Source organism: Sitophilus oryzae, unplaced genomic scaffold (assembly GCF_002938485.1).
Source record: "Sitophilus oryzae breed Bouriz unplaced genomic scaffold, Soryzae_2.0 scaffold_360_pilon_pilon, whole genome shotgun sequence".
NCBI lineage: Eukaryota > Metazoa > Arthropoda > Insecta > Coleoptera > Curculionidae > Sitophilus > Sitophilus oryzae.
In genome coordinates, this window is record NW_022146930.1 from 724,668 (window position 1) to 749,615 (window position 24,948).

General features: G+C 32.8%; 2 protein-coding genes across 2 annotated transcripts in view; one reads left to right on the plus strand and one right to left on the minus strand.

The window, feature by feature from the left end:
- LOC115885075 (calpain-11-like) overlaps positions 1-24,948 on the minus strand; it is a 107,946-nt gene that overhangs the window by 81,958 nt on the left and 1,040 nt on the right. The window lies entirely within an intron of this gene.
- LOC115885076 (protein D3-like) lies at positions 20,811-24,610 on the plus strand. The gene is made up of 3 exons (XM_030903843.1): positions 20,811-21,068; positions 23,787-23,942; positions 24,242-24,610. The coding sequence occupies exons 1-3, from the start codon at positions 20,861-20,863 to the stop codon at positions 24,502-24,504; spliced, it is 627 nt and encodes a 208-aa protein (XP_030759703.1). The 5' UTR covers positions 20,811-20,860; the 3' UTR covers positions 24,505-24,610.

The window sequence follows — 24,948 nt, forward strand, 5'->3', positions numbered from 1 at the left end:
GAAAACCAACACAGGTTTGTCGAAACAAGGACGCAATATCCACAAAAAGTAAATGTTTGGGCAGGGATATTCGGACACAATATTATCGGGCCATTATTTCTTTCGCGAAATTTAAATGCAGAATATTATTTGGAACTACGCGAAAATCATATTTTACCTGCTTTACATGATGCCGCTAGGGAAAATCAGGAAGTTTGGTACCAAATGGATGGCTGCCCGGCACATAGTACCCTGGCTGTTCGGGAATATTTAGACAATAGTTTTAACGGAAACGTTATTGGCCTAAATCATACAGTAAATTGGCCAGCAAGGTCTCCTGATATTTCGCCAAATGATTTCTTTCTCTGGGGCCATTTAAAAAACAGGTTATAGAAGGATAAAAAATACCCAAATCTCGACGAGTTAAAAAATGCTATTTCTGCCGAATGCAATAGAATTTCAGTTTACCAACTAGCGAATGTAAGAAGAGAATTTTATGATCGCCTGGGTTATTGTCTAGCCGTCGATGGAGGAATATTTGAACCTCTTCTTAAATCCTAAAATTCTAACAATTTAATAGTACCTAAATTAATAAGTTATTGAATATTGTAATAATAATATAATTAACCTTGTAATTGATTACTTTATTTTACTTTAATTCATATTAATTTGTATTTATAAATACATCTTTAAGATTTCCGATGTGGAAATGAGTTTTCAATAATAATAAAGCACTAAATAGGTAAATTTCTGAAATGACAACTACATTTGACAGTTATCTTTTACCTTGACTGGTGCTCATCAGTAAATACAGGGCCATAAGAAAGGAGAAATATTTTAAAAGAAATCGGCGATAACTCGTAAACAAGCTAATCAAAAATATCTAAAGTTATTCTTTTGAATGTGGGTTTTAGTGCTCTTCAATAAACCTAAATAGAATTATTCTCTAAAATAATTAGGGAAGCCAGTAATTGACCCAATTAAAATTTACATGGGATTTCCTATGTCCCGACCGACGATGCGACACCCGTTATAGATACCTTAAAAATAAATACTTTCATCTAACAAATACGTCATGGTGATTTGAAGCTCGCTTTGAAGTCAAGATGACAACAGATGTATCTAGCTGTTATATGATCTAAGGGGCCCACATACATCGCCATTTTCCGGACAATGTTTCCGCTTTTTATAACTGCCATTTTCTTCGTACACACACCACACACACACAGAGACAAAACAGGAATCGGCACAAACGGGGATTGTCTTATGCGCATTCGTTTACTCTCTTATATGTCCATTTTCTGCCGGCTGTCAACTCGATATGTTTATTTATGATCTTGTCAGATTCGCGGAAGTGAGTTCTCTACGGATTGGCTCGTGCTTTTCAGGGTGATCTGACAGAAAAAAAAGTATATACGGATCGTACAACAATGATTGAAATATATAGTTCATCTAATAAACTTTTAGCGGCGTGATTAAGCTTGACCGGCACAGCGTTGCCCACCTTTACATATTTTCTTTTAATCAAAATATTTTAGGAAAAAATAAATAAATTATAAATATATAAACAGTTATTATTTACATCAACAAAACTCACCTTCTTAACAGCATATGTAGAAATATAGAACACCGTGTATAAAATGTGTAGAAATATAGAACACCGTGTATAAATAATGCTGAAAATAATTATCTGCATTAATTGGGTCGTATTGTATGTGTAACAACCCTATATATATCGCTTCTCTAGATATTTCAATGCATCTGTCTATGTAGCAAATTTTTATAGACGATTTTTTGTTGTTGTGGTACCGACTACTAGTTTCACTTTGTTACCACCACACAAGCTGTTGGTAAGTTGGGAAAGAAACGCTTGATAGTAAGTTAAGTGTTAAGTGAATTGGCGAAATATGTCAATAAATAAATAATATTCAGTCCGGTAGGGATTCCAATGAAAATGCGGTACTAAATTATTGGTGCTGCGATGACACGTGTCTTGTGCAACCTGAAATCCTCAATTTATTGGATTTGTTACAGATGCAAATTAGTCTAAAGGGTTGGTATTTTCATCTGTGTGGTCTCCTTACACATATTCTTTTAGCTCTTTTTATATAGTCTTATTAAAGAGACTAGATAAACTAAATCAAAATATTTTTATAGAACTGATGGCAGAGAAATAGAGAAAACGATTATCAACGCGAAAAAGATAATCGGATGTCTAAATGGTATCTTATGACTATTATAACATATTTACATACATGCCAGAAATTAGCCATACAACGATTTTACAAACGAGTTGTAAAATTAAAGAACTGATGGTAAATTTAATACTATAGTTTGTTATTAAATTCACAAACATGTTCTTCAAATGCAAGGCAAAATCCGTGCAAAGTACAGAAACTGGTATGTATCTGCATCACAGGTGCCATGAGGACATGTCCAACAGCAGCAATGGAGGTCATTCTAGACCTAACACCACTGCACATTGTCGTCGGTAGTTATGCTAATGCGACAATGATTAGAATGGTCATTGACGGAAACAGTACTGGGAGAATTTTCAGGCCAGGGGCTTGGAACACCCTCAAAAAGAAATTTCCGCTTCTCCAGCTCCCAGTGGATGGCATACCAAGAATTTACAACTTTGAGAAACAAATCACTGTAGTACTGAGTAATAAAAAGGATTGGAAGGAAGAAACGCTTACTCAGCATATAAAAGACCATACCATAACGTGGTATACTGATGCTTCCAAAACCAAAGCGGCGACAGGGATAGGAGTATTTGGGCCGAAAACTAAATACTCTGAACCAATGGGCACCTACCCCAGTATCCTTCAGGCAGAAATTTACGCTATCGAAAGATGCGTACAATTTATCTTAGATCGGAACTATCGAAAACAGTCAAATAGTCAAGCAGCATTTAACGCGATCAACTCAGTAACCATCAATTCAAAGTTGGTCAAAAAATGCGTAGAGAAGCTCAACAAATTAGGCAAAGAAAATAAAGTCCTCCTACTCTGGGTGCCTGGTCACCAAGGGATAGAAGGCAATGAAAAAGCAAATAATCTAGCTAGGAAAGGAGCGAACACTCCAATAACTGGACCAGAACTGTTCTGTTTTCCAAATGGAAACCAACTGAAAGCGGAACTGAAGAATCTGGAAGACTCCGTCCGTAACTTGGAATTGGTGTCCTCCAACGGTCTATAAGACACTCGAAAAAGTTCCTCGTTCATGCCATGGACTTTGTCGAGGATGGAGAGATGGCCTCTGTAGAGCCGTCTTAGATACTGGCTTTTGTTAAAGCCCTGAGACTGTATGATGAGTTATAACTCATTATAACTCAAGAAAACGGAACACACAATAGATCTATAAGGTCGCGGTGATTAACTCCCCTCCTTCACTTCAAATATGCGCACATAGTGCACACACAATTTTTTTATTTAGTAAAAAACATAAATCAATGGTAGTACCTTTTGGGTACACACCACGAAAGTAGTACTCATCGAGAAGAGATTATTCAAATGGCGGACACGACGCGAAACAATTACATCGTCAGATAGTAAAAGCGCGGCACCGCAAAACAACAGTTAAGCCAACAACAACGGCAAGAGCAACACACAAGTCATGAACTTGAAACAAAGTCGTAACCGTCAAGAGAATAATGGTACCGTGGTAGGAACTGTGGTAGCAGCGAGCAACCCGGCGCTATCGCAGATCAGCGGGTGGAGAAAGTACCACTATCTATGTGGTACTTGTTCGGATCAAAATTCGTGCAAATTTGCATGGGTTTCACGGCGATTTCCTGTCTTGAATAAGGTACCGACTGGCTCTGCTTTAATTTGGTACTTGAAAATCGCTTACCTTAAGTCATGGAAACATTATTAGAACGCAGATACATAAATATGGGAAATATGGGAATATGGGGTATAAATTTGGGAACTTCTTATTCTTTCAAAATAATCCCAATTTTTCCTTCGAAAAAATTATGATGAAACAGTTTCTGTTGAACTTTTGACACAAAACATTTCAAGTTTATAATTTAAGTCAAATAACTATTTAGTCAATATGTTTAATCGATTCCAAATATCTCGAGAACCATTACTTGTAGTGATTTTTACCAAGAGACATTTTTTAAGTAAAAAACGTCCTAAATGTATATTTTTTCATTCAGAATTTTTATACAGGTACAGACAAAAAATTATTACACTTCAAAGAAGTTAAAAATATGTGAGTGGCACCCTCTAAAAGTAAGAGTCATACTGACATCAAAATTAAATTCCTCATGTCAAAAAACTCCCAGACACCAATTTTTATCCAAATATTGACGTTACTTCATAAATTATTTGGAAAAAATCGAAATAAAAATGAAACTTCTACACCCTGTATCTCCAAATCTAAACGTTTTAAGCCATACATTTATACGAACATTTTTACTTATTTTTATCTGCAGAATATGTCGTTGCCGGAGTTTCCGAAATACAGTTCGGGCCACCCTGTATACACAAAAGCTTTTACTATTTTCTAAAATTAAAAACAAGTAAGCTATGCATGTTAGAGGTAAATTAAAATTTCCATATTTTTCATGTTTAAACAATTTGTAGCAATAAATATAGAATGACAACGTTAGAGGAAATTAAATTTGTTTATGTATATTATATTTAAAAGCTAAAAAGCACACGCAATGCTATGCAAATTATCAAAGCTTGGTTTTATTTGATTGTATAATTACATGACAGGAAGTTATTAAGTAATTATCATGTAATTATGAGCAATGACAGTTACATAGTTTCTATAGTAATTTTAGTAGCAAAAAATGTCTTTAGTCGACTTCAACTAAAACTTGAAAAAATATTAGAAAAAAATCACAAAAAGCTCGGACCATATTATAACTAGACACGGTTTTTCATGGATGGTTTGTAGTGAACATGACTTATTAAGAATCCATTTCTATAGTCCGAAAAAATAAGTGTTCGGCATTTAACGTTTTATGTAAAAGTAGCTAGGTATTTTTACACAAATAAAGAAGGACATTAAAAATAAAAGATTATACTATATCCGTATTGTAGCACATTTTTAGACAACTTATTTATTTTTAAAATTTTGATGGTCAAACATCAACAAGATATTCATTAAAACCGAATTATAACAAGAAAACTTTCCTGGACTGGGTCCTTTTGAACTGGATGGCATGTATCCATCGTTCATGCCATGGACTTTGTCGAGGATGGAGAGATGGCCTCTGTAGAGCCGTCTTAGATACTGGCTTTTGTTAAAGCCCTGAGACTGTATGATGAGTTATAACTCGTTATAACTCAAGAAAACGGAACACACAATAGATCTATAAGGTCGCGGTGATTAACTCCCCTCCTTCACTTCAAATATGCGCACATAGTGCACACACATTTTTTTATTCAGTAAAAAAACAAAAATCGATGGTAGTACCTTTTGGGTACACGCCACGAAAGTAGTACTCATCGAGAAGAGATTATTCAAATGGCGGACACGACGCGAAACAATTACATCGTCAGATAGTAAAAGCGCGGTACCGCAAAACAACAGTTAAGCCAACAAAAACAACGGCAAGAGCAACACACAAGTCATGAACTTGAAACAAAGTCGTAACCATCAAGAGAATAATGGTACCGTGGTAGGAACTGTGGTAGCAGCGAGCAACCCGGCGCTATCGCAGATCAGCGGGTGGAGAAAGTACCACTATCTATGTGGTACTTGTTCGGATCAAAATTCGTGCAAATTTGCATGGGTTTCACGGCGATTTCCTGTCTTGAATAAGGTACCGACTGGCTCTGCTTTAATTTGGTACTTAAAAATCGCTTACCTTAAGTCATGGAAACATTATTAGAACGCAGATACATAAATATGGGAAATATGGGAATATGGGGTATAAATTTGGGAACTTCTTATTCTTTCAAAATAATCCCAATTTTTCCTTCGAAAAAATTATGATGAAACAGTTTCTGTTGAACTTTTGACACAAAACGTTTAGTTTGTAATTTAAGTCAAATAACTATTTAGTCAATATGTTTAATCGATTCCAAATATCTCGAGAACCATTACTTGTAGTGATTTTTACCAAGAGACATTTTTTACGTATAAAAAACGTCGTAAATGTATATTTTTTTACACAGAATTTTTATACAGGTACAGACGAAAAATTATTACACTTCAATGAAGTTAAAAATATGTGAGTGACACCCTCTAAAAGTAAGAGTCATACTGACATCAAAATCAAATTCCTCATGTCAAAAAACTTCCAGACACCAATTTTCATCCAAATATTGACGTTATTTCAGAAACTATTTGGAAAAAATCGAAATAAAAATGAAACTTCTACACCCTGTATCTCCAAATCTAAGCATTTTAAGCCATACATTTATACGAACTTTTTTACTTATTTTTATCTGCAGAATATGCTGCCGAAGTTTCCGGAATACAGTTTGGACCACCCTGTATACACCAAAGCTTTTACTATATTCTAAAATTAAAAACAAGTAAGCTATGCATGTTAGAGGTAAATTAAAATTTCCATATTTTTCATGTTTAAACAATTTGTAGCAATAAATATAGAATGACAACGTTAGAGGAAATTAAATTTGTTTATGTATATTATATTTAAAAGCTAAAAAGCACACGCAATGCTATGCAAATTAACAAAGCTTGGTTTTATTTGATTGTATAATTACATGACAGGAAGTTATTAAGTAATTATCATGTAATTATGAGCAATGACAGTTACATAGTTTCTATAGTAATTTTAGTAGCAAAAAATGTCTTTAGTCGACTTCAACTAAAACTTGAAAAATATTAGAAAAAAATCACAAAAAGCTCGGACCATATTATAACTAGACACGGTTTTTCATGGATGGTTTGTAGTGAACATGACTTATGAACGAAAAAATAAGCGTTCGGCGTTTAACGTTTTATGTAAAACTAGCTAGGTATTTTTACACAAATAAAGAAGGACATTAAAAATAAAAGATTCTACTATATCCGTATTATAGCACATTTTTAGACAACTTCTTTATTTTTAAAATTTTGATGGTCAAATATCAACAAAATATTCATTAAAACCGAATTATAACGAGAAAACTTTCCTGGACTGGGTCCTTTTGAACTGGATGGCATGTTTCGATCAGCAGTTTACCATTAGCTGAAGAAGTATGATTCTTGAGTTGGGGGATATAAATTCATTATTAAATAACGTTATTATCACCAAAAGAATATATTAAAACCGAACTATAACGAGAAAACTTTCCTAGACTGGGTCCTTTTGAACTGGATGGCATGTGTCCATCAGCAGTTTACCATTAGCTGAAGAAGTATGATTCTAGCAAAAAATATCTTTAGCCGACTTCAACTAAAACTTGAAAAAATATTAGAAAAAAATCACAAAAATCTTGGACCATATTATAACTAGACACGGTTTTTCATGGATGGTTTGTAGTGAACATGACTTATTAAGAACCATTAGCTGAAGAAGTATGATTCTTGAGTTGGGGTGTGGGTCCTTTTGAACTGGATGGCATGTGTCCATCAGCAGTTTACCATTAGCTGAAGAAGTATGATTCTTGAGTTGGGGGGTATAAATTCATTATTAAATAACATTATTATCACCAAAAGAATATATTAAAACCGAATTATAACGAGAAAACATTCCTGGACTGGGTCCTTTTGAACTGGATGGCATATGTATCCATCAGCAGTTTACCATTAGCTGAAGAAGTATGATTCTTGAGTTGAGGGTATAAATTCATTATTAAATAACATTATTATCATAAAAAGAATATATTAAAACCGAATTATAACGAGAAAACTTTCCTGGACTGGGTCCTTTTGAACTGGATGGCATGTGTCCATCAGCAGTTTACCATTAGCTGAAGAAGTATGATTCTTGAGTTGGGGGGTATAAATGCATTATTAAATAACATTATTATCACCAAAAGAATATATTAAAACCGAATTATAACGAAAAACCCTTCCTGGAGTGGGTCCTTTTGAACTGGATGGCATGTGTCCATCAGCAGTTTACCATTAGCTGAAGAAGTATGATTCTTGAGTTGGGGGTATAAATTCATTATTAAATAACATTATTATCATAAAAAGAATATATTAAAACCGAATTATAACGAGAAAACATTCCTGGACTGGGTCCTTTTGAACTGGATGGCATATGTATCCATCAGCAGTTTACCATTAGCTGAAGAAGTATGATTCTTGAGTTGGGGGGTATAAATTCATTATTAAATAACATTATTATCACCAAAAGAATATATTAAAACCGAATTATAACGAGAAAACATTCCTGGACTGGGTCCTTTTGAACTGGATGGCATATGTATCCATCAGCAGTTTACCATTAGCTGAAGAAGTATGATTCTTGAGTTGAGGGTATAAATTCATTATTAAATAACATTATTATCATAAAAAGAATATATTAAAACCGAATTATAACGAGAAAACTTTCCTGGACTGGGTCCTTTTGAACTGGATGGCATGTGTCCATCAGCAGTTTACCATTAGCTGAAGAAGTATGATTCTTGAGTTGGGGGGTATAAATGCATTATTAAATAACATTATTATCACCAAAAGAATATATTAAAACCGAATTATAACGAAAAACCCTTCCTGGAGTGGGTCCTTTTGAACTGGATGGCATGTGTCCATCAGCAGTTTACCATTAGCTGAAGAAGTATGATTCTTGAGTTGGGGGTATAAATTCATTATTAAATAACATTATTATCATAAAAAGAATATATTAAAACCGAATTATAACGAGAAAACTTTCCTGGACTGGGTCCTTTTGAACTGGATGGCATGTGTCCATCAGCAGTTTACCATTAGCTGAAGAAGTATGATTCTTGAGTTGGGGGGTATAAATGCATTATTAAATAACATTATTATCACCAAAAGAGTATATTAAATCCGAATTACAACGAGAAAACTTTCCTGGACTGGGTCCTTTTGAACTGGATGGCATGTGTCCATCAGCAGTTTACCATTAGCTGAAGAAGTATGATTCTTGAGTTGGGGGGTATAAATTCACTATTAAATAACATTATTATCACCAAAAGAATATATTAAAACCGAATTATAACGAAAAACCCTTCCTGGAGTGGGTCCTTTTGAACTGGATGGCATGTGTCCATCAGCAGTTTACCATTAGCTGAAGAAGTATGATTCTTGAATTGGGGGGTATAAATTCATGATTAAATAACATTATTATCATAAAAAGATTATATGACAACCGAATTATAACGAGAAAACTTTCCTGGACTGGGTCCTTTTGAACTGGATGGCATGTGTCCATCAGCAGTTTACCATTAGCTGAAGAAGTATGATTCTTGAGTTGGGGGGTATAAATTCACTATTAAATAACATTATTATCACCAAAAGAATATATTAAAACCGAATTATAACGAGAAAACTTTCCTGGACTGGGTCCTTTTGAACTGGCCGGATGGCATGTGTCCATCAGCAGTTTACCATTAGCTGAAGAAGTATGATTCTTGAGTTGGGGGGTAAAAATTCATTATTAAATAACATTATTATCACCAAAAGAATATATTAAAACCGAATTATAACGAGAAAACATTCCTGGACTGGGTCCTTTTGAACTGGATGGCATGTGTCCATCAGCAGTTTACCATTAGCTGAAGAAGTATGATTCTTGAGTTGGGGAGTATAAATTCATCATTAAATAACATTATTATCATCAAAAGAATATATTGAAACCGAATTATAACGAGAAAACTTTCCTGGACTGGGTCCTTTTGAACTGGATGGCATGTGTCCATCAGCAGTTTACCATTAGCTGAAGAAGTATGATTCTTGAGTTGGGAGGTATAAATTCATTATTAAATAACATTATTATCACCAAAAGAATATATTAAAACCGAATTATAACGAGAAAACTTTCCTGGACTGGGTCCTTTTGAACTGGATGGCATGTGTCCATCAGCTGTTTACCATTAGCTGAAGAAGTATGATTCTTGAGTTGGGGGGTAAAAATTCATTATTAAATAACATTATTATCACCAAGAGAATATATTAAAACCGAATTATAACGAGAAAACTTTCCTGGACTGGGTCCTTTTGAACTGGATGGCATGTGTCCATCAGTAGTTTACCATTAGCTGAAGAAGTATGATTCTTGAGTTGGGGGTATAAATTCATTATTAAATAACATTGTTATCACCAAAAAAATATATTAAAACCGAATTATAACGAGAAAACTTTCCTGGACTGGGTCCTTTTGAACTGGATGGCATGTGTCCATCAGTAGTTTACCATTAGCTGAAGAAGTATGATTCTTGAGTTAGGGGTATAAATTCATTATTAAATAACATTGTTATCACCAAAAAAATATATTAAAACCGAATTATAACGAGAAAACTTTCCTGGACTGGGTGCTTTTGAACTGGATGGCATGTATCCATAGCAGTTTACCATTAGCTGAAGAAGTATGATTCTAGCAAAAAATATCTTTAGTCGACTTCAACTAAAACTTTAAAAAATATTAGAAAAAAATCACAAAAATCTTGGACCATATTATAACTAGACACGGTTTTTCATGGATGGTTTGTAATGAACATGACTTATTAAGAATCTATTTTACTAGTCCGAAAAAATAAGCGTTCGGCATTTAACGTTTTATGTAAAACTAGCTAGGTATTTTTACCACAAATGAAGAAGGAAATTAAAGATAAAGGAATATACTATATCCGTATTGAAGCACATTTTTAAACAACTTCTTTTTTTAAGATTTTGATGGTCAAACATCAGCAAAATATTCCTTATGTTTCGACTAAATTTTCTCGAAAGTTAAGACATAATTTAAAATTCCGTTACAATAAGGAAATAGATTGAAGTTTTGTGATTACAGTGATATATAATTTATATGGTTTTGTAACAAATTGCTTGTTATTTTATGGCAAATGCTGAATCTCTGCAAACCTTAATCAAGCTTTAATCAAAGCACGTGTGTTAGGAATTTTGGGTGTGGCTTAACACGACAGGATCGGGCCAAACCTTAGGGCAGATTTGTGAAATATAATACGTATTTCCTTCGACCTTCGGAACAGTACAGCGTAATAGACTCTTAATGTAACGTCATTTGAAGATATTTTTTCTCATTAAGTGGTTGCAGGAAACATAACACCCGTATTTAAATTTATTTAGGTCTACTAATGGAGTATAAGAAGTCTCAATTGTTAAGTTAACCTACAAATAACCTATTTTACACCAACACTAGACACTGTGTTAATTGAAAAAACACAAAAAGATTACCTAAGCTAATAGGAAACAAAACAAACAAGACCCCGGTCTGTTGACCATTCTCTTTTAACTCTTTTTCGAATCTCTCTGAGCCGTTAAGTAGCAATTAGGCAGTGATTATGGTCCTTTGTGGGCAGTAAACATACAAAAAGTCAGTGTTGGATTGAATTAAGGCCCCTGGTGCGTATTTATGGTTCCCATGGGCGGTTCCGTTGGTAATATACACGTCAGAGGAGTGCCTCTATCGGTAGGTAAGATACTTGTAAGGGATAAAGGGTATTACGATCCTCTAAGGCTGTTAGGAATGGAAGTATATGGATAGGCAAAGAATATTATGTGAATACATTAACTTTAATTGATTTAAATGATAAATGTCTAATTCACCCATATCTTTAAATAGAAAACACTTAAGAGTTCATTGCACTGCTCCGAAAAAGTAGCAAAATAAGCGTTCGCCATTTAACGTTTTATGTAAAACTAGCTAGGTATTTTTACACAAATGAAGAAGGAAATTAAAGATAAAGGATTATACTATATCCTTATTGTAGCACATTTTTATAGAACTTCTTTATTTTTAAGATTTTGATGGTCAAACATCAGCAAAATATTCCTTATGTTTGGACTAAATTTTCTAGAAAGTTAAGACATAATTTAAAATTCCGTTACAATACGGAAATAGATTGAAGTTTTGTGATTACAGTGATATGTAATTTATATGGTTTTGTAACAAATCGCTTGCTATTTTATGGCAAATGCTGAAGCTCTGCAAACGTTAAACATGCCTTAATCAAAGCACGTGTGTTTGAAATTTTGGGTGTGACTTAAGGCAGATTTCTGAAATATAATATATATTTCCTTCGGCCACGCACCCGTTTTACCCGACCCCTGAGAACGACCCGAAAGTACAGCATAATAGATTCTGATATATAGTCTGTTCAGCAACAGAATATAATATTATTTAAAAAAAATAAAAGCTAAAGTATCAAGAAAAACTAATAAACACTCCAAACTATACTGTTAACCATACCTAATTAATATTTTTAGTTGATTTGGTTGGATTTTAATTATTCTCTTCTGTTTTGTCTAAACTGGGTAAAAAATTAGTAAACAATGGTGTAGTAAAACGGTAAAAAACTATAAATAATCCACTTCTTCAGTTGTTAGTTGCAGTTCCACTGCCTATTCGAGTACCATTAAAGCGAAAAAGAATATTTATAATCTTGACCTACATGAATAAACAACTCTACGATGCTATGTCTATTATTTAAAGTTAATTGTTATTGTCGAGTCAAGTTTGTGTTACTTTTAACACTAGATCATATTATATACTTACGTGGATAAATCAACGCCATAAGTTTAGCGCATTAAAAAATATGTCTCCAACCTCACGACATGCCATTTTCAAACATTCTTTATTGCACTTATGAATCGTTGAATAGGTTTGTCTTTTTCGAGGACCTGACTTTGCGCATGCGCATTAAAAGTTGCACGTAGTTCCAAAATAATCACAATTTTATACGGTTTTAGAAAGTACAAATTATACATTGCTATGGAAACCAACTTTTCATTGTCATCATCGAATATAAATGTCCCCGAATTATCATTTCATAGGCAGGTAAAGTATTCAGTTGTTCTTTTATTTATATTAAGCCACATGCATACTTTCTGGTTAGATTTCCTAAGAATATTGATATTCGTACGGAGTTGCTAAATGTATTTTTTATATAATTTAATTTTCGTGACAGTAAACATTCAATTTGTTGTTCAAATATAAGCATTTTACACATTAAATTTTTAAAATTAATGTTGAAATTTGGCGCGCGGACGGTAGGTCCTCGACAAGGATAGATAGAGTAGAAGCACTGCGTGTGCAACAAAAAAAGAAGATAAATGGAAGTCGTTGATATGTTTGCGACAGTTTCCATAGTGATTTACTTATCCACGTAAGTATGATTTATATAGGCTCTTAACAAGAACAGTGAACCTAATAGGACTGCTCATTCAGCCAAAAGTGTCCGCCAGGTGCATGCGAAAACTATTCGCTTTGTGACGTCATTGTAGTCCTTGTCATTGTTATGTCATGTTATTAGTCTTTATCCGGCAATCAATAATACACACACGTGCATTATTGGTTGCCGAATGCAAAACGTTCATTATTTAGTTTATTTATTTAAACACCTTATATGTATGCAGTATAGAAAATTAACTATATAAATCGTATTAAATACTCCGATAATGCATTTTTAAGAACAGCAGTTCCACCAGCATCACCTTTTGCAAGCATTCTTTTTAGAGTACTTCCATATTTTGCTTTAAAATAATTAATAAACAAAATCGTGGGCACTTAGTATGCACTTTGTCACAATCCACAACACAAAAGGAACGTATTTATACACTCTATAGCTCTAAAAACTTTAAAGACACATTTTTCACATTTAAAATTGACAAAATAATTAACTCAAAATTTCTCAGCTGATATTTTTATAAGTTTACCATAGGCAACTAATAATACACACTATCATGACAAGGCCACGAAGGCTTTGACAAGGACTACAATGACGTCACAACTGTCAGCTGAAGCGCGTGAAGAGGCGAACGTACGTCTTATGAGGATGAGCAATCTTATTAGTTTACCGTTCTTGTGCTTTTAACATGTTTTTAAGTAATTGAAAAAAACAGATCATTTGAAAAAAAATAATAATTATGTTGAAAACACAAAAATACCTTTGGACAAGAACATTAATTCGTTTTTTTATTTTGTTTATTTATGGTAAAAAACTAAAATAAATCAAATCTCAGTATGATTGCTTACGGATGACAGACTTTTATGTCATGACTCTCACGTTGAATATTAATTAGATATTACCAAAATAATTTCATTTATCCTTTTCCTTTAATCTTATTCGATAGTATTTTACTCAACAATACCAGACAGTGTATTTAAATGACGAGTTTATTCTAATCTACGTACAGGTAAGCTGTTTAACATTTCAAATAAGATTTGTCAATATGGAGTGAGAGGATTGTAGATTTCTACTACTGTGTATTAAAATTATCATAAATTATTCATAGGGTGATTTGGTAAAAAGCAATGACTGAAGAATCCAAGGACAAATAACACCCGAGAGCAAATTGTGCCGATGTCACCAAACAGTGCCGTGGCACATATTTTTCTTAACCTAGCTGTTTGAAGCAATATTTATATTTTTTGATAATTGTTTTGACTACGCTAATTAATTACGAAAAAAACGTATTAAAATGTTAACAAGAGGTACAAAACTAGTATCGACGTATAACACATATCAAGTACATATAGATGTTAATTGAAATTGAAGAATAATTATCGAATTCAATAAGAAAACGCTAAAAAGTTGGAGTGGACTGTTTATTTACCTATGAAACGTAACTCCTGGCTCTTTCTTATCGCTGCTGCTTTTACACTTGAAAGCTGAACAACTAATCACCATTGTAATAAAGTTTATACAAAGTTTACTACACACAAACTATTAAAAATCGCTAAAATTGTCGCTGGTGACCAAATGATGACTCATTGTTTGCCACCAAAAAAAGGTCACAAATTCTGCTGCAGCCCGTATAGGGGCGTTACATGTCCTTATATTCTTTAGTCATTGGTAAAAAGTTTCTAAGTCTTAAGTAGATAGAAGAACGTAGTAGATAAGGTACCTTGGTATATTATAATAACTGGTAATACTTTGATACCAGAGATGATTTTATTTTATAATTTCATCGCTTTTTTTATTTTTATATGATTTATATTGATTTATATGGATAATAACTTTCTTAGAAACAATAAAACAATTATATTCACATATTTTATACTTTTTTCTAAAAAAATACAGGTTTATCTATTCAAGATTCTCAACAGAATGATATATATAGACAGCAGAATCTTTCTGATAAACAGATGTCCAATAGGTCGAGTAATTATAACAGTAAGGATGCGTGCCTGAGGACGTAAATAAGACATTAGAAACCATTAGGTCGATACCAGAGTGAGTGATATATTTCTCTGTTTAATGTATAGTACATAATCTACTAGGGAACTTCATATTTTCATCTTTATTTTCCTCATTTGTAACGACGTCAATATATTGTAATGTAACGGAAAATCTTAGTTTAATCTTCATTTTCTTAAATTTATTAAATTCAGTAACTAGAGTTTCATTTTTCCAATGACTAAAGAATATAAGGAGATGTAACGCCCATATACGGGCTGCAGCAGAATTTGTGACCTTAGACGCCATTCTTTGGTGGCAAACAATGAGTCATCATCTGGTCACCAGCGACAATTTTAGCGATTTTTAATAGTTTGTGTGTAGTGAACTTTGTATAAACTTTATTACAATGGTGATTAGTTGTTCAGCTTTCAAGTGTAAAAGCAGCAGCGATAAGAAAGAGTCAGGAGTTACGTTTCATATGTAAATAATCAGTCCGCTTCACCTTTTTAGCGTTTTCTTAGTTTTCTTATTGAATTCGATAATTATTTTTCTGATATTATATGTACTTGATGTGTGATATACGTCGATAATAGTGTTGTACCTTTTGTTATCATTTCAATACGTTTTTTTTTTGTAATTAATTAGTATGATATCACCGTATACACCATAGGCGTAGTCAAAACATTTATCAAAAAATATAAATATCTCTTCAAATAGCTAGGTTAAGAAAAATTTGTGCCACGGCACTGTTTGGTAACATCGTCGCAATTTGCCCTCGGGTTTCTTTAGTCATTGCATTTTTCTGTGTCTATTACTGTATCTTGCTGATGCTGGAAGTACACACCCGTTGAAGCGACCCGAGGCGCGACAAAAAATTAACAGTATGTACATTGTTATTGGTTAGAACTGTCCTTCATTCTCGCGCCTCGGGTCGCCTCGGCCTACACACTCGTTGAGGCGACCCGAGGCGCGACAAAACATTAACAGTATGTACATGTTATTGGTTAGAACTGTCCTGCATTGTCGCGCCTCGGGTCGCCTCGGCCTACACACTCGTTGAGGCGACCCGAGGCGCGACAAAACATTAACAGTATGTACATTGTTATTGGTTAGAACTGTTCTTCATTGTCGCGCCTCGGGTCGCCTCGGCCTACATATTCGTTGAGGCGACCCGAGGCGCGACAAAAAATTAACAGTATGTACATTGTTATTGGTTAGAACTGTTCTTCATTGTCGCGCCTCGGGTCGCCTCGACCAACACACTGGTTGAGGCGACCCGAGGCGCGACAAAAAATTAACAATATGTACATTGTTATTGGTTAGAACTGTCCTTCATTGTCGCGCCTCGGGTCGCCTCGGCCTACACACTCGTTGAGGCGACCCGAGGCGCGACAAAAAATTAACAGTATGTACATTGTTATTGGTTAAAACTGGCCTTCATTGTGGCGCCTCGGGTCACCTCGGCGAGTGTGTACTTCCAGCATAAGTACTGTTACTTGTACGCCCATAGCCTAAACAATTTTTTTAATTTTGCATGACATCTTGAAAGGGAAAATTTGGATTCACTTTTAGGTTGAATAAACTGTTCTATTATAAGTTTTTTATCTATGGCTGTTCTTTGGTAAATTTATTATCGGTATGTGACATATAGAGTCTATTACGCTGTACTTTCGGGTCGCTCTCAGGGGTCGGGTAAAACGGGTGCGTGGCCGAAGGAAATATATATTATATTTCAGAAACCTGCCTAGGGCTTAGCCCGATCCTGTCGTGTTAAGTCAGACCCAAAATTTCAAACACACGTGCTTTGATTAAGGCTTGATTAAGATTTGGCATAAAATGGCGAGCAATTTGTTACAAAACCATATAAATTATATATCACTCTAATCACAAAACTTCATTCTATTTCCGTATTGTAACGGAATTTTAAATTATGTCTTTATTTTCGAGAAAATTTAGTCCAAACATAAAGAATATTTTGTTGATGTTTGAAAATCAAAATCTTAAAAATAAAGACGTTGTCTAAAAATGTGCTACAATACGGATATAGTATAATCCTTTATCTTTAATTTCCTTCTTCATTTGTGTAAAAATACGTAGCCAGTTTTACATAAAACGTTAAATGCCGAACGCTTATTTTGCTACTTTTTCGGGCTAGTGAAATAGACTCTTAAGGATGGATTTTTATTGTAATTTCAAGGGTTCTACATTACTAAAAATGTTAACGTCAAACATTTTATACTAACTTTCCTGCTTCTTCCTTGCATTATGAGGAAACATCAAGAAGGAGTTGGTATAATTTTATTACACTTTAAGTACATGTTTATGTGTAACAACTCCACGTCAAGTACCTAGTAATTATTTTTTATCTCGACGGTAAAAATTCCCACTCTACTTAAAGACTATAAAGCCAAGAATTTTTACACTCCATTCTTTATTGTTTCTTCGTTTTTATCTGAATGTTCCTTAATGAACTACAATCTTTTGATTTCCCAGTGGATAAAAACTCGCCCGTTCATGACTGCTAAATTGTTTATAATAATATTAGTTAATTCGGTACCCTTAAATATTCGAGTACCTAATTGAATATTTGGCACTTTTAATCTTTTCGGTCGACGATAAAATACCATTTTATCGCCTTGTATAAAAAATAACTATTATTTGCTAATTAATAATAAAAAAGAACCTTCTCTATAACAAAATTAATAAGTCTATTCTCTGCGAACAATTTTCAATTAATTACAATAACAATAAAAGGTCGTTTTTATTAAAACTTTTCCTCGATCTTACTTTCGTTCTAGACTCGTCATCATGGGAACGCTTCTTCATACAAACGCTCACAGATTCTTCATTTTTATTTAATTAATAACTCTAGGCAGAAGAAAAGAGCGATTAGAAGTATTAAGTACTCTTCTATAATTAGAATAAGAAGATTGTTAGCTTATCGTATATCCGGCTACAAAAGGAATCAATAATTGAATGATTAAAATGATCTTTTATTCGTCATAAATGATCATTTTAATTAAATAGCTGAGGTTATACATATACTGTTTTTTTTCTAAAAGTGGCTCACCCCTATAACCTTTTTATTTTTTCAGTTAAAAAAAACAATATTTGGTATGTATCCCAAGTAGCAAAATGAAATTCTAAAAGGATTGAATTATTTTATAACAGTCGAATAGCGTTGTCTTAAGGACTGCTTGATTTTATTAAGCGTTTGGTTTCGACCATTCTGTTTTTTAATAAAAGTTGTCATATTAAACTATTTTCTAGTGGTTTTTACAACGTATCCGATAACGCATTAAACGATAATTTCTTTTAGTATGATATAACACTTAATAAGACAATGCTATATGATAACAAACATATTATTTTATTAGACTCTTATACCCACCATGTAAGAGTTCTATAATATTCATATAACTAGTAGTCACAAGATCATATAATAGTTACTTAAACTTGTCTTATTAAAGTTGTATTACGTTGTATGATACTGTATGATGAATATTTTATTGCGTTAAACTACGGTGCTGTATACAACACTAGTTATATAGCCTTATATGATAAAATTGTGATTAACAAAATAAATTCGCTGTAATATCTGCATTATAAAACTGGTAATGTATAATATAACCTCATTTTAAATTAAATGGTATACCTAGTTATTTATTTTGTTATTGTTGTTGTTGCAAAAGTAATATCTACGTACGAGCATAATCAATCACAGCTCTTATGAATTCTGGACAAAGTTGGAAAAAAGTTAACAAACGCAGTGGTAGTTATAAAAGAGCATGTAAGAAAAAACTCCTCGAAATTACGGCAAATAATCCCGAGAATTCCCTGGGCCAAAAAATTCAAAATCTTCTCGGGTTGTCTGGCTTCTTCAAAGCATTGTTGCCACGTTGGTGTAAAAGTTTTACTGTAATAATGTTTGTATTGTTTTATTGTTGTTTTTCCAAGTCTTTAGGTTGCCGCTCACTCGTCGGTCATGCATGAAATGTATTGCGTGCATGAATCCATGAAAATCTGATCATGTTTGTTAGTTTAAATACCTACTAATCAAGTGAAATTTGGCAACATCTATTTGTCACAAATCTCAATATGTCAAAAATAGTTCTATAGTGCCTGGAAATTCTGCGTAATGATAGATATTTATCCTATACCGTTTTATTTTACAATAAAGACTTATTTAAGGGATTCATTTATAATAAAATGGTTGCATTATAATTCGCCATGTTTAAGGCAGAATTTTTGTATGGCCTATGGCCGCCATTATATGAAGCAAAATTAAAAACATCAAAATAAATTGTAACATGTTATTTTTGAGAACTATTTTGTGATAAGATTCCCACATAACAGTAATAAACTGTTTAATTAAATTAAAAACAAGAATTTTTGAAAATTTTATTTTATTTTATTGTTTAAATTTATACGTAAACCTTAATCGAAATTAAAGCGCTTTAATTTTTTGCCAAATACATACCTATAATCTACCAGTAAAATTTTCGGCGCAACAAAAATTGTCCCTACTTTTCAAACCCTATCAATGATTTTTTATATTACATAATTGTTGTACCTTTTGGCTCTAGCCGCCATTTTCACCGTCGAGTAAAGTCTCCTTTTTAACAATCCACATCCTCTAGATTCATTTTACGACACGCTTAAAATATAATTTGCTCCTAATATTCTTCGGTACAAAATAAAATACTCTTTTACCTCGCTAAATGATCAAATGCTTTTATTGTTCTGTCTCTTAGATGTGACCACGTAATACACAATAAAACTAGTTTTATAATAGTTATATAACGCTGTGTAAAATAGTTGCATAAGAGTTGTATACCCTTTTTATAGAACTTCTATACTACTAAACTGTTGTATAAAAATGGGCCTTTTTTGGTTGTAAAGCTATCATATTACGGTCTTATAGCACGTTATACGAATTGAGGTATCCTATAAAAATGATCATATAGCTGTTTATACAGCCTTTATAAAATAAAATTTGCTACTTTTATAAAATAAAACTTTACTACTATCCTGATTTATATCATATACATATGTATATGATATAAATCAGGATCGATTGTTGTATTCCATTAGTTTCGGTAATTTCTTGTTTCACCGGAAATTACTACAACTTTTGATTTTTAAAAGATCACTCAGTATATTTTTACTTTTTTTAATTAGAAATGACATTCTGAGTAGAATGTCATAACGTATATGTCAACTTTTGACATCTTCGCTTAAAAAAATATATTTTAAGTTTCAATCTAGAGTGTCATGGCTGAAACCACTAATTTTTAATCAAGAAGCCTTGGAAAAATAGATTTGATCGTGACTTTTCCTGGGCGGCTAAAAAACGCCCAAATCATATATAGGGGTGGACCACTTTTGAAAAACACTCGGTATAATAATTAAAATATACTTTTTGATGCAATAAAACAATGCATCTCTCCTCTAGAAACAAAATCCTGCTCAATTACCGTAAAATCTGTTATTTTAATCCTAAAAAAAAACAATTACGAGGTCATCGGCGCGGCGTATTGTATTCCCGCTAAAAACACCACAGCTGCACTAAATGTGTACCCGGCTTCATTTCTCTCGCCAATCGCGCAGGATTCGCTGGAACTGTCACAACAACAATGCGTAAACGTCAGATATTTTTAGACGTTTTCTTGTGCGTTTTCTTAACGTTTTTTGGCTCAATTTTCGCTGAAAATTCGCTGGAAAACATGGAAAAACAGCAAGTAGTGCCCGACGTGATCGATAAAGTGCCTGGTGATACCGCTAAGGTGAGTTTTCCAAGCGGTGTAAAAGCTGAAATGGGAAATGTTTTGACGCCGACTCAAGGTAGGTCAGGATTTGTGATTTGTTTATTTTGGTTTGATTTTCATAACAAGTACGCGCGATTTTCTTTAATATTCAACATAATAATATTCATTATGTACAGAGTGTCCTATTTTCGTGTGTTTTATGGCACTTCTCGTTTATAGAGATACAAAAACGAGGTTTTTACATCGCTGTCCTATTTTTTTATGAAACTAAAGATGCTATTACACACAAAGATCGATTTGGTATCGAATCAAAATAATTCACCTTAATTTTTAGCTCTTTAACTCAAACGGTTTTCGAGATTTTCAAAAAAACCCGTTTTATCAATTTTATCTTTATTTTTATAGTAAAATTAAAAATGAATTAATGATTTTTCTAATTCTTAGAACTCTAAGACATGAAATCTGATTGAATATGATCATGATTGTTAAACGAAAAGTCGATTTTTAGCTGAGGAAACAAAATTAAAATCTCATTTTTTTAACATTTCTGAAATATGTCACTCACTAAAATTCGTCAGAAAATGTCTTTTATACTTCTTTACACTCAGGATTTTTTTAGAATTTTTTGAAGTGGTGGAACAATATGAAAAAAATTAAAAACTCTTTTTTTAAATCGTTTTAACTAACTTATATTTTTTTTAGTTTAAAAAAGTGCGTAGACAATATTTATTTACTTCAAATTCACAACTCGATTCGCAATGATATTGCTTATTACACATTTTCAGTCATATTGTTACGCAATGATTACATAAAGACTGAGCTTTTGAAAAATTCGCGTCAAGCTGAATAAATAATAATATATCTTCATTTTTTTACAATAATTTTTATGTTTATTTCTGACAAGAATTTATTAATGAATATTTTTAATGAAAAAATATATCTACGCACTAAACAAAAATATAAGTCAGTTAAAACAGAAGATTTTAGAAAACTTGTGTAGCTTTTAGATAACAGGCCTCTCTATTGCAAAAGCCATTTTTGGTTTGTAACCTGCAGAAAATATGAATTTTATCAAGTTTTTAAGTGCATTACAGTTGAGGGTTGGAACCTTACTGTTTGAATTTAGAGTTTTCAATATAATTTATAAAATATAAAAAATAGTAAATTTTAAACTGTTATACACAGACAGGCAATAATTTTATGGAAATTGTTTGTTATTTAAAAAGAAATAGGTTTTAAAAGCTTATTATTTAATCATTATTTTAATTTTAAATCACTAAAACCACTTACCCTATCTACTATTAGTACTTCTACAAAATTGTTATGCTCATCAAGCACAAACATATATTTAATTAAATGATATAACAACAAAATTGTACCATAATTGTACAAAAGATCAATTTTGTAAACATCAGAACTTCCTGTCAGCTTGAAACAACTTTTTATATATCTACAAATCCTATTTATAACCTAGAGACAAAACGGACCATTATTTAACGTGGTACTTTGGATTTCACGCTTGGAATGTTTAAAAGGAACCAAGAATTTGATATGCCTTAAAGAACAAAATCAACAAAACAGTATCTAGAAATAATGACTTAATATTTATCAGTGATTGTGACAGTGATTCGATGTCAGTTGACAGTGAATAAAAAAGGTTGGAAATATTTATAAATTTTAAATACATATTCATAGGATTATATCAAATGACTTAATCACCATCAAATCTTGGTGCGATTCGAACCTCCTGAGTCTCAACATTTCTAAAACTAAAGCTTTGTCGTGTAAAAACTCGCTGCAGCCTTTTGTACTTAACAACACCACCATTGACGTCGTAAAATCTGTAAAATTCTTAGGGCTTGTTGTAGACAATTCTCTGAAATGGGACATGCATATCGAGGCTTTGTCGAAAAATTAAGCTCTGCCTGTTCTGCATTAAGATCTGTTTCTAAGGAGCTTAACTTGTCAGTGGCTAGAACTGTTTATTATGTACTTTTTGAGTCGCACCTTAGGTATGCCCTTCCATTCTGAGGTACGTGTTGTGCGACTCAATTTGACCGCATTTTCAAGCAGATTTTCATTTCCAGAAGAGAACTGTTCGATATTCATTGGGACTTTTTTAAAAAATTAAAAATATTAACTCTTCCTTATTTATATTTGAATCCGTTTGCCTAATACGTAAGCATGTATCAGCTTCTCAAGAAAGGCCATCTCACACTTATCCACTCAGGAACGCGGAGCAAGATCTTTATCTACCTACCCCACGCTCAGAGTTAGTTAAAAGTTCAATATTATACAATTCGAAAAAAATTCACAATCACCTGTCATTTGAAATCAAATCCATAACATCATTTTCTTCATTTCGTAAAGTATTGAAATCTTATTTACTAGACAAGGCTTTCTACGCCGTAAATGACTTATATTTTGATAATCGAATTTGATCTTGTAAACACTGGTCTAATGTTTGCTATTGCTATATTTACCAATAACATCAAAATAAATTTATTTGGAGGTCATTGATATTCACTATAAACTAACTCAATATTTTTGAATATTATTTTTATTTTTTGACATAGTAAACGTTTATAAATGCCTATTTTGAACAATAAAACGTTATTTGTATAATGTTTTATATTCTCTTTTGTTTGTTTAGTTTACCTTTGTCTATAAATTGTAAAATTTATTTATTTATTTACATAAAGGTTAAATCAACATGTTTCTTATGCCTGCTTTTGTTGATAAGTTCAATACCAGCCTTCAGCAACTTTTAGCAATGCTGTAATTGTTGTTTCAGTTAAAGATGCTCCTACAGTGACTTGGTCAGCCGAACCCGAAGCATTTTACACGCTTTGCATGACCGATCCAGATGCACCAAGTCGTTCTAATCCCAAGTTTAGAGAATGGAGACATTGGCTGGTAGGAAATATACCCGGAAGTGACGTATCCAAAGGTAAAACAACTGATTTTTTCGCTACATCTATTTGAGATTTTCACTACAACCTTTTTTGTAAAATATATTCCATCTTATTTAGTCCTAAGTACCGTCTAAAAAAACGGCGCCCAGTGGCTAGGAAATGAACATCGATATAATAAAATACATCAATGTTTTAAGTGTTCTATCTACCCATTTAGATGTCTTTGGTTGATATAACTGTTAACGGTAATTCGACGATATATTACACATATTTGCAAGAAAAATAGTCATTTGTACTGCTTAGCCCCACACTAAATATCATTTTATTGAATTAGGCGAAGTTTTGACCGGTTACGTTGGTGCCGGACCACCAAAAGGCAGTGGCTTGCATCGCTACGTCATTCTGGTGTACAAACAAAACGGGAAAGTGAAATTTTCCGAACCCAAGACCTCCAACACTTCCAGCGAATCGAGGCCCAAGTTCTCCATAAAGAAACTGGCCAAGAAATACAATCTGGAAGAGCCAATTGCTGGGAATTTCTTCCAGGCTGAATGGGACGACTACGTTCCCAAATTATACGAACAATTAAAGGGTTAAAAAGTATTTTCGTAGTTTCTGTCTTCGATATTAGTAGTATTAGTTTGATTTCTCATTTAATTGTTGTAGGTATTATATTCTGAAGAAAAATAAAGATATTATTATCAAAACATAATATTTTTTGAGCTCTTAAGCTTCATTCAGAACCTCGCAATTAGTGGTTACAATTAGCGTAGAAGTTTGCTTCTTTAATTTCAATGTGAGCCTTCCAAACGTCAAAATTAGTGGTAGACATTTTCAATTAGTAGAAAAAGTTATCAAACTTTTAACTTTTCCAGTAATTATACTTCGAAATTTGCTAGAAAAACACTTTGAATAAGAAGACTAAGGAAGGAGCATATCAAAAATCTTAGGTACACCGCTATGGGACTCAAATATGGCCGACTTAAATTCCGGTTTATCAGTGCCGTTCTAATTTTATTTAAAAAATATAAAACTATGATG